The sequence below is a fragment of the Helianthus annuus genome, chromosome 10 (assembly GCF_002127325.2).
Source record: "Helianthus annuus cultivar XRQ/B chromosome 10, HanXRQr2.0-SUNRISE, whole genome shotgun sequence".
Taxonomy (NCBI): Eukaryota; Viridiplantae; Streptophyta; class Magnoliopsida; order Asterales; family Asteraceae; genus Helianthus; species Helianthus annuus.
The window spans coordinates 40,091,550-40,103,428 of NC_035442.2; the positions used below are offsets into that span (position 1 = coordinate 40,091,550).

The 11,879-nt window shown below is 34.1% G+C and overlaps 1 protein-coding gene and 1 long non-coding RNA gene across 2 annotated transcripts; both read right to left on the reverse strand.

The window, feature by feature from the left end:
• Positions 1-407: 407 nt before the first annotated feature.
• LOC118483305 lies at positions 408-1,101 on the reverse strand. Its single transcript, XR_004870291.1, has 2 exons — positions 961-1,101; positions 408-839 (listed from the first exon to the last, which is right to left on the reverse strand). It is a non-coding gene; the product is annotated as an uncharacterized LOC118483305 (long non-coding RNA).
• A 4,293-nt stretch (positions 1,102-5,394) lies between these two features.
• On the reverse strand, positions 5,395-7,971 carry LOC110884473 (40S ribosomal protein S4). The gene is made up of 5 exons (XM_022132183.2): positions 7,838-7,971; positions 6,734-6,811; positions 6,473-6,653; positions 6,192-6,289; positions 5,395-6,004 (listed from the first exon to the last, which is right to left on the reverse strand). Exons 1-5 carry the CDS (start codon positions 7,838-7,840, stop codon positions 5,573-5,575), a joined length of 792 nt encoding a protein of 263 aa, XP_021987875.1. The 5' UTR covers positions 7,841-7,971; the 3' UTR covers positions 5,395-5,572.
• Between the last annotated feature and the right edge of the window lie 3,908 nt (positions 7,972-11,879).

Genomic DNA, 11,879 nt, shown 5'->3' on the forward strand with positions numbered 1-11,879 from the left:
TACCCGGTTTGGTTAACCGAACCTTCAGTTTTTTTTCTTATTTTTTCTTTAATCGATTACTTTAACAAGCTTGGTTAATAATTAGTTTTTTTCTCATTTTTTTCGGTTATTCATTTCATTCGGTTTGGTTAATAACCGGTTTTTCAAGTTAATTAACCGGGCTTTTCCTATTTTTTATTTTTTTGGTTTTTTTTCAGTTAACTGGTAAATCGGTTAAAAACCGGTTTCTTTTAAAAATTCTCTAAGCAGTTACGAACCTACGGTGCAAAAAGACCACTTGTCTGTTACTCGTCAATCAGTTATTAACTAGTTATGATTTCAGTTATTTAACCGATTATTTTGTCCACCTCTGCCTTTGATACTAGAGACTAGAGAGTAGAGACACTTGGTTGAGTTGTGTAGTTGGGTTTGCATGGTAAATGAGGATCACCTCAAAAAACTTCATTTAATATCTTTAATCATTCTTTTACTATATATGTCACTAAGGACATTTTCTTTACTATTTGAACTTTGAACTATGCTATTTCTACATCATCAACACACTTGATCAATTACATCGCAATTCCAAATATATAACTTCGACAAAGAACCGAGCTTGGAGCATAAATAAATTGTACTCGGATCTTATTCACTATCTTTGTAGAAAGTTTTCATATGAATAACTGTTCCGACGAATAATATTTAAGTTGTAGCAAAATGAAATCTCCAGTAACGAGTTTTATTGGTGTTATTGGCCTTTGTAGAAGAAGACTGAATCATCTCCCACATCACTTGTATGTCTTCATATCCTCCACAAGCCTCCATGTCTTTGTAAAGACTCACCATACCATTCTTGTGCTCTGAAATTAACCATTAGTTATGATATTATCTGTAACATGAATAATATAAGAATATAAATACCTACATATGTGTGTGTGTGTGTGTGTGGAGTTCTAAAGAGGAAGATTATCTAGTCTTTACCTTTAGCTTTGTTTTTAAGACATGATCTTAACTTGAAAAGAAAGCCTTTTGTTGTTGAAAGGAAAGAGTTTCTGTATTTGAAGCAATGCCACCTCCTCATTGTCCACAATTCTAAAGTCAACTTCAGCACTCACTTTCTTACTCCTCTAGGTGTGTGTGAGAGTGTGTGTGTGTATATATATATATATATATATATATATATATATATTTACTTATTCATTTACTTATTTATTTATTAAAGCAAAGGCTCCTTGCTACAACACAAACTATAATGGACAAAGAAGAAGGTAACACCCTAAAAGACAAGAAGCCTAATGATTCAAATTATATTGATCGTCTTCATTCTAATTGTTTAAAAAAGTTATGCAATTAGTAGGAAAAAATATTGAAGAAAGTTAATGATACATTTATGCATATTTCAAACTTGATTTAAATATTTTCAAATTGCTTAATAATAGTGAACAGAATATGGTTTTCACACACCTAAGGGGCTGTTTTGTTTACCTCTTAATGAGACTCTTAATGGTTCAAACCTTTTACTGGTTCAGCACGTAATGGTTCAGACTATTTGTTTCACAAGCAGATGTTTGAATGGTTCAGACATTTGCATCTGAATGGTTAAGCATTATACAGAGTCTGAATGGTTAAGACCTCTAATCTGAATTGATCAGACATTTGCCTCTGAACGGTTAAGCATTATACAGACTCTTAATGGTTCAGACCTCTTACTGGTTCAACACTTAATGGTTCAGACCTCTTATTGGTTCAACACTTAACCATTCAGATGTTGCCAAACAGCCCCTAAGCTTAAATGCTAAAACTCTTAGTACTTTGGCGTTCGAGTTAGTTTATATAAAAACTTCGACATGTTAGTTAAATAACTAGAAACTACTTTGTTTTCTAATTTAACCTGCACATCAAAATGTATTACAATCATATCATGGACTTAAAAAGTTGTACTAACTTTAACACAAGCAAAATGCCTAATAAGAGAAGCATTATAAACGAAATAATTTTTATTATGAAGAGTAAATATAGGTAAAAAAATGTTTGTAGGTGTTAATCACCAAATAGAGGTCAACAAAAGGGCTTTTGGTTTAGCGGTGTCAAGGAGTTAAGATAATTTGTTGAGGTTGAGGGTTTAAGCTTCATTACAGATAAAGATGTTGATTTATAAGCAGAATTAGAGAGTACGTAAATTAGTCGGCACTAAACAAATGACCGGCATGAGTGTGAACTGCCTACTCAAAAGGGGTTTAAATTCTCAAAGTGTACAAGTCAAACCTTACTTTCCTCCAAATAAGGCATATTTTGGCAATTGTAATTGTATCCTAAAAATGGAAAATTATTGATTCGTTCTTAAGGTGAGAACTAATTATGCTTAGTTATGAACTTATTTTATAGAAATCGACAATTTGAGTAGGAAGGATCATTGTCATTTTTTGCCCAATTCTTCTTATAATTCAAGATTCTAGTTGAAATATATCATTATTAGAAGGTGGTGATGGTGCCTTTATATATATGGTCAAACGGTTTGTTGGTTTTTCTTTTGATATTTAGTGTTTGTAACCCTTCAATTCTTTGCATACTTTACATGAAACGTCTTTGTCTCATAAATTAAACACAAGATTCACTCATTATGTTAAAAGTATATAAAGTTTTTTATGTAAGATATCAATAGATGTGTTATTAATTTATGTAATCCCTTTTTTATTTCTTCTTTAATTTTATATATGAGCATACAAATCACTCCCAAAAAATAACTATGCCTTTATTTTTAGGCAAATTGGAAAATAATAATCCCAATCTTTCTGAAATTGCCTGATAATAATCCCAAGTCAGTTATTAGCCAATAATAATCCGACCTCGTCTAATTTTTTTTGTAAAATAGTCTGCCGTTAAAATAAGCTTAACGGAGTTAAATGTTTTTCCGAATTACAAACCGATGTTTTAGGGCTTTTGATCAGAACGAGGATACGATTCGATTGATGTAAAACTTACATCGAAATTGTGTTCGAAATGGCTTGAATTTTGTTAATTGTAAGTTAAACACCCGAATTGAAGCACCGTTTTCGTGGGTTGGGGGCAGTATTTCGAGGTAAGTTTTATATCAATCGACTCGTATCCTCGTTTTGATCAAAAGCCCTAAAACATCGGTTTGTAATTCGGAAAAACACTTAACTCCGTTAAGCTATTTTAACGGCGGACTATTTTACAAAAAAAAAAAAGTAGACGAGGTCGGATTATTATTGGCTAATAACTGACTTACGATTATAATCGGCCAATTTCAAAAAGATGAGATTATTATTTTCCAATTTGCCTTATTTTTATTTGTTTTTTCAGAAGTTCTTACTTTTTAGATAATTAATTTAACTCGATTCCATGTGTATGGTATGTTCGAAACATGTGTGCTTCTATCACTTTATGGTTGAAAATGACAAGTGATGCAGCATGTGCTATTCACCAACTTTTGTTATTTTAGGTTTACCTGCCAAAGTTTCACATTCCTTTTGAGTGGATATACAAACAAAAATAAATGGTAAAATGCTTCATATTTTATAAAACTCGTACAACTTAAAAGTAATAGGTTAATAAAGAGATTAAGATACTTAATAAGACCACCCGTAATCGTTCATTTTTTGAGTGTTTTTTCGAAAACGCTCCATCACGCTCAGTTCTCCGCACCCATGGGCGTTTTTATACCAAAATTTGCCCGGAGCGTTCTTAAATCAACACCGGAGAAGAATTTGTTTTGCCAATGACAGTTAATTTCCTTTTTGTTTGGCCAATAAGATTTTTTGATAGTTTTTTTATTTCATTGTTTAACACCCCGTTTAACATAATGTCCCACAATGCCCACATTCCCACTGCACTCATTCTAGAAAACGCCCCATAATTCATCATTGCTGACTGGACTGTCACATGACGCAAAACGCCCAAGGGTGGGGTGTCTTCCACCATACATGGTCTAACTTTGAAAAGAATATATGATGAGAGAGAAAAAATATATAACATTAGTCTATACATATTGTAGTGTTATAATTGTTAAGATAGCCTATTTATCTATAACCACACATAAAGTGATAGTATGAAAACAGTTTGCTCTTTTACCATCTTCGATGAGATTCTTTTCTTTGGGAGTCGCATATTATTGGTAAGAAAAAAACAAGTTTGTTAGAAAACTTAAGTTTTTTGTACAATTGGCTTAAAGTTTGTTACAATTTTGAGAGAAAGGAAAGTTGCATAATCCAATATTGACGCTCAAGTCTGACATTAAAGTGTGAAAGGTAAATAGAGGATATGTGTAATGCCTCCGTGACTACATTAGCTACCCCATGCCACATTAGCTCTATGCTCACAGAATATGGCGATGTAGTTCCATAAATGGAGCGCGGGAGAGCCATTCATGACCATCCTTGCGAGCGTGAGCCAAGACTTCAATTCATTATCATTTTTCATTTACGTGCAATGTCAAATAAGATAATAACAAGTGTCTATTTCATTTTTTTATTAGTTACCTCTCATTAAACCATTAGGGTGAAGGGAGTGGTTACCTAATGAAATAGGTAAACTCCCAATTCACTCAATCATATAGCGCCATGTCAATTGTTTATCTAATGCACAAAAACGTTGGTGGTGGTTTACCTAATGGGGTTTAGGTAAACTATTTAAAAAAAAAGGAAAAATGTGTGATTGATTGAGAAGGCATGAACCCCATCACACACTCTCCTCTCTCTCCCTTCCCTCCCTCTCCCCGATTCGGTAACTTTGATCGGCAAACATGGTTGGCAGTGGTCACCGATCGGTGCCGAAGGAGTTTACTAACTCCACACTGTTCACCCTTACACCCCTCTAATTAAAGGAGTAAGGGGTGCTCCCGGGCATCACAAGTAGGTTTTGTTGTCATAGCTTTATAGTTTAGTGGCATCTTAGATGTGAGAAAAGGTTTTACGATCAATAGGTCCTGGGTTCAATTCCCACAAAGGGATTTTTCTCGTATTTATTGGGTTCCTCCTGAATTGATGTATAGACATTATACCTGGTGGAGACAGATATGATCGGGTGATTCCGCTGGTGGCACGATGATACTCAGTGGTCCGTCAGTGATCAAAATTTGTTGTTCAAAAAAAAAAAGTAGGATTTGTTAGTACTAGTAACCGAGACGGATTGTGTTTGACCATTGAGCTTGGAAGAAGTAGGGGGAACAGGTTCCGACAGGTTCAATCCTTATGTGACACCTACATACACCTTCGTGCCTTCACTTGATAAGATGATGTATGTCCCAAGTTGATCATGTTAAAGATTACCTTTATTCGACAGTAAAATGCTAACATTAATAATCTAGATTTTATATCAATGGGGCATGTCCAAAGTTGATCATGTTAGATGGCAAAACTGAAAGTTGCATCATAAACAAGTTAAAGATTACCTTTGTTCAACAGTGAAAAACTAACATTCATAAACTTAGGAGCAAAAGTTTACCGATTTATAACCAAAACAATTCAACATCAAAACATAGGTTCAAAATTGTACCATAACAAAAGCAGTTAAAAACTTCCCAACAAACCGAAATCAAAAACATACCACCATAATCTTTGAAACCAAACACAATCTAAGCAGCAGCCTCTTGGGCAGCCTGCCTCTTTCTAGCCTCTTCAATGATGGTTAACTTGATACCCTTACCCTTGGGTAGAGAGACCCATGGTTTCGAACCCTTTCCGAGGGTGAACACGTTACCCAAACGAGTAGCAAACTCGTGACCGGTAGCATCTTGAATGTGAACGGTTTCGAAGCTGCCCTTATGTTTTTCTCTGTTCTTGAGGATTCCGACACGGCCTGTGTTTCTTCCGCCAGTTACCATGACGACATTTCCAACGTCGAACTTGATAAAATCAACGATCTTGTTTGATTCTAGATCGAGCTTAATGGTGTCGTTGGCTTTGATAAGTGGGTCTGGGTAGCGGATGGTTCGACCGTCATAAGTGTTGATGTACGGAATGCCCTTTGAACCGAACTGGACTGAACGAACCTTGCACAACTTAAACTGCATTTAAATTAACAAAAACAAATTATTAGACTTGACATTGAAAAATTAAGACGAAAACCGAACAAAAAGTTTGTACTAGAAAAAAAGTAAACGTGACAATTTAAAATCATAGAGTTGTAAATAATTAACTATGTTAATCTCTGAAAGATTAAATTAAAAACATGTTAGGAACAAATTTACAAACCTTTGACTCCTCGTCTCTGATTGAGTGCAACCTGAATCTACCTTTGGTGTCATAAAGAAGACGGAAGCTTTCATTGGTCTTAGGGATAGAAACAACATCTGTTCCAAACAGAAACACACACCATGAAAGGCAGCTAAATTAGAATACAAAAAAAAAAAAAAAAAAACTCTGTTTAAAAAGCCGGTAACCCTTTGTAAACAAAATACATACAAACTTATAACATGCAAATTTTTTATGAAGAAACAAAGACGACAGAAACAAAGATTAGCAGGTATACTAACCCATGAAACCGGCAGGGTAAGTCTTGTCGGTCCTGACCTTGTTGTCAACAAGAACATGACGCTGCATCAAAATAGATTGTACCTCACGGTATGTCAAAGCATACTTCAACCTGTTCCTCAGAATGAGGATCAAGGGCAGGCATTCCCTAGACTTGTGTGGCCCGGATGATGGCTTAGGAGCCTGCAAAACAAAGACTAAAAAAGTTAGAAAAGTGAAAAGAAGAAATTAGAGAAAATAAGACAAAAAAAAGATTAACTTACAAAAGCACCACCGAGTTTGTCAAGCATCCAATGCTTTGGGGCATTGAGCCTCTTCATGTGCTTCTTGAGACCTCTAGCCTATAATACAATATGCATTATGTTAGTTATGCCAATAATTCTTAAGTAAAAGTTATTTGCAACATATGTTACAGAAGTATATGAGTATATCTTCAAGCTGCTTAAAGTAACATTACAACCATACAGCTAATACCACAAAATTCTAAAAATCAAACATATGTTACAAAAATAACAAAAATTCTAAGCTGTCAATAGCAGCTACAGCGAGCTAAGTAGCAATGCGCCCATATGACGCTTTAGGGTGTTAAGCAACGAATAGTGACGTTTCTGTAATTTTTTTATTTTTATAAATATAAATATATGCCCGTTAATTAATAAATATGATTAGTGATAGCGTAATTTAGCTATTTTAGTGGTGTAAATGCAAAATATTTCTTAAAATTCTCTACTACTTATCGCTACATAGCGTACAAGTAGCTATTCGGGGGGTGTTTGGGATTCCTTCTCAAAAACAACTTATTAACTTATATAAGTTATAAGTTACAAATACTAACTTCTCATTTTTAACTTCACAACACACAAAAACAACTTAAATAAGCTAACCCAAACACTATAAAAACAACTTATTAACTTTTATAAGTCAATAAGTTATAAGTTACTCCAAAATAAGCTAACCCAAACACCATCTCACTGTTGACAACTACTTGTTAACTTCATTTCAACTATCACTATTTCATACCACATTACTAGCAAAATCCTTAAACACTCTTAAACCCCAAAAAATTTACTAGCAACCATAAGAAAATGAACTACACTCAACATTTAATTATAGCAAACCAATTTAATCAAACGAATTCAGCTAATTTATTAATAAAATGCAGTGATTTATAAACAAATCAACAAAAGGGGGCACATAAATTGGTGAAATGACCGGAGAAATCAAAATAAACAGACAAATATGAACAAGATATGGCTGAGTAATTATATATCCAAACATTAAAAGACAATCAGGCTCAATTGATCTGGCAGCTAGGGTTACAATGTAGAAACGTGAAATACATATAGATGTAGCTATCAGAAGGGTACCATGGTTGCGGTTTCCGGCGGGAGATGTAAATCTCCGGTGAAATTCTTCTACAATTGACAGCCGCAGCCCCAAAATCTACTTATGCAGTTTATAAACCCTAGATCGTGTGTTTATATACCTTGCAAACCTATTTTATCTAATGGGCTTCTAATTCAGCTAGCCCATTATTGCATATACAGCCTGGCCCAGTTATGTGGCTAAGATATGGGTCGATCTACAAAAAATCCAATACCCGAGTACTTTTTTCGACTTCAATTGTTACATTTTCTTTTTTCAAAGGCAAATACACATATGGAGTGTCTAGGTGTTTTAACTTAAAAAGGCAAAACGACCACAATAGTCCCTCATAAACTACTAAACTCATATTTCACCTCAAGTATGGTAATTGTTCATGGACTTGTATTGTGTGATTAATTATTTCCTCACTATTAAACTCGATATGTTTGTTAATATCACTAAACATTCTTAAAAGCAACATAAATGTGCCATGGAGGCAGGACCAGGAGAAAGAAAGTAAACACAAAGATGGGAGAAGAGAGTTGAAGATCAACTAAGGGGTTGTTTGTTTACCTTTTAATGAGGCTCTTAATGGTTCAGACCTCTTACTGGTTCAGCACTTAATGGTTCAGACTGTTTGTTTCGTGAGCAAATGTCTTAATGATTCAGACATTTTCCTCTGAATGATTAAGTATTATACTGAGTCTGGATGGTTAAGACCTCTAATCTGAATTGGTCAGACATTTGTCTCTGAAGAGTTAGGCATTATACTGGCTCTTAATGGTTCAGAGCTCTTACTGGTTCAGCACTTAATGATTCAGAGTTCTTACTAGTTCAGCACTTAACCACTCAGAAGTTGTCAAACAGCCCCTAAAATCCAACTGCAAAAACAAGGATAAACATATGAAGAGAGAAAAGAAGAGAGCAATAATGATAAAGTTTTGATACTATATGAATAACAAAACCTCATAAAAGATTATGTGTTGTTAATCAGATATATGTATATTAACGTGTACAAATAGTTATATAAAATATCGTCAGAAAAATGAATGCGCAACTCAGGTTTAAGAAGAAAACGACAGAACACCACAGGACTAAACTAAACATGTATAGTCAAGTATACATGTCATTATACAGTATAGTAGATGACAAGATACCAAGTATCCATCATGGACACAATAACTTTTATACTAAGTCATCAACCAATATTTAACCGATTTAAAGATGAAATTTTGATGAAAACTAATAATTGCAAAAGAAAGTAAAACATCAAATTTAGAACGCTTATAGAAAATCATATTTGAAAGATCGACGTTTATATTATATTAATCATAGTTGGAATGATTAATTAGATTAACTTACTTATGAAAACTGCTTTTATGATTACTTATGAGAACGACACTATGTGTGAAGTGTTAAAATGGATTAGAGCCCGTTAGGGTTAATTCGACTAAACCAGATAATTAGTGCTATTGACACATACTAAAACCCTAATTCATAAAGAAAGTTTTTATTACCATCACGTGACTTAAAATATCTTTATTGAAATCTGGTCAAATAAGTGCCTTAGCAATTTATAGTTTATTATCAGATTAACAAAGAAAACCCTAATTAGTTTCTTTAAGTAGCTCACACATTTTATTGATCTGTTCAATTTCAATTAAGGTGCCAAGCCTCGGATTAACGAGCAACTATGTTCATAACCAATACTAACATACAGGCCATAGGCATACACATCGTAAAATTAAGTAACCAAATTCACTATAAATCAATCCAAAAATATCAAACCAAACTAAGAGTCATCTCATCCAAACATAGTTAAGAGATTGTTGAAAAATGAAAGTAAAAGAGTTCCAAACTGTTTGGCAAGCATACACGCTAACTAGGGGTTAAGTCATCGATTCAAGCTCCCTAGCCTCCTTAATCTCCTTCTCTTTTCCAAAACATGGTTTACATCTCCCTTTTGGCGATCTTAGTCTTTAGAGTCCAATCTCTTTTGATGTGGCTGTAATTTTTCCTTTATAGGCTAACTTTAAAGTTCTAAACGAAGTTCGTTCGTGTCGTACCTCCCTCAAGCGGGCCATAATGTTGCCGAAGTCTGATAAAATGTGTCGACATTACTGGTCATACTCGTGGCCTAATACGAGTCGTACCGTAATCGTATATTTGACTTTCTTTAACTCTCAACCTTCTCCATTCCAACACTTCATAAAATTCTTCAATATTCATCAAAACCTGCAAATACAAGATAAATATGATTATATACCATTTCCTATCATATTTGCATTAAAAGCAGTTCCTATGGAGATTAGCATGAATTATTTGTGTTATTTTTAACACATCATATTGGGGATGAGATCGGTACTGCTCGACAAAACCGAAACCATATCGCATAGTACCGATACCGAAATTTAGCTAAAATTAAAATAGAATATATACCTTATCTGTTCGGTTGGTACATGTATGCTCTGGTACCGTTAGATATCCCGAACCAATACCGTACCGTACCGTATAGTATCGAAATTAACTGAAGTTCAAAACCGAATTCCACATTGGTATATGTTTGGTGGGTAGCACCATGGTGTTATCGATATTTGATAAGAAACTAGTCTTAAGCCCCCGTGTTGCGGGGTGGGGGCCGCAAAACCGTGTAACCAACGTTGCGGAGCCGGGAAGTAAAACCGTGTTAAGTAGCAACCGCACGATGATAAAAACCGGAAAACGACGTAAAACAAAAGCATGAGTTTTTAACACCAAATGACTCACGTGACGTAAAACATAGACAGAGTCAATTTATATTGACACGTATTAGAAAGTTGAGGGGGGTAAAAAAATTGTGGGACCAAATGTGATCAGCAAATAGCAAATACCGTGATAAGTAGCAACTGGACGACGACTAAATCCGGAAAAAAAAAACTTAATATAAAATTTAATAACAATAACTAAAGTCCTTAAAGTTTATTATGCAAAAAAAAGACAAAACCACTAAAAACAAAAGAAGGTATTGTTCATTCAAATTTTATGAATTAGTATGTGTATATATATGTATATATATGTATAGGGTCGGGATTTAGAGAAAATGGTAGGAAGTGTGAGAACGGTGAGAACGCTTATCGATCGTTCGATCAAAACAATCTATGGACTAGATTGTCGCGGTGGCGTTTTTGTAAATAACATCAATTTTATTACGTGGACGCGCTTCATTAAGGGTAAAAGGGTCTTTTGACTTCTCCACACAAAACGCCATCTCATGAAATAAAACGCCAAAAACAAAAATCACACAACATTCTGTTAAAACGCCATTAGATATAAAACGCCAAACTTAATTATAGTAAAATTCCGCCTAAAAAAACCGCCAAAAAATCCTATATATATAACATCTCATACCTTCAACTAAAAACACACACAAAAACCCAAACGCCATATTTGATATATCCCATTCGCCTTAGAAACGCCAAAAAACCCAAACATCAAATATCTTCTAACCCAAAACGTTTTTTTGAAATTCAGTTTGGTTGTCAGTAAGATTTCGCTCAATGAAATAGACAAAATCCTTAAGTGAGGATATTGTCCATTTCATTGAGTAAAATCTTATTGACTTATCCTTAACTTCCATCCAATTTAATACAAAAACATTATTGAGGTTTGTTGTCAATAAAGTTTAGCTGTATGGGGTGGACAACATTGTCAGTTATCTTTCTTAACCGAGGATTAACAATGTTGTCCATCTCATACAGCAAAACATTATTGATTTTAGCATGATCAAATTTGATGTTTAAAGTGCTCTTATTTCGTGGCGTTCTTTTTATCGGTAAAACGCCAAAAAAGTTAAAAAATCAAACATCGTTGATTGTAAAAATTCAAGATTGTTGGCTGAAGGGTCTAAACTCAATAGCATTTTGCTGCATGAGATGGACAAATCTTCAAGAAAAAGATGCCGATGTCAGACTGTGTGCTTCCAAACAGCCATACAAAAAACTACTTGAAAAACAAAAAAAAAACAAAATGAATCATACGAAAGTCGAACTAGCCAGTTAACATAAT

Excerpts from the sequence above, each read along its gene's own strand:
- LOC110884473 (XM_022132183.2), bottom strand. Across the intron at positions 6,654-6,733 it reads ACAAACTCGGTGGTGCTTTT|GCTCCTAAGCCATCATCCGG; the intron begins GTAAGTTAATCT and ends TTTGTTTTGCAG. Across the intron at positions 6,005-6,191 it reads TCAGAGACGAGGAGTCAAAG|TTTAAGTTGTGCAAGGTTCG; the intron begins GTTTGTAAATTT and ends ATTTAAATGCAG.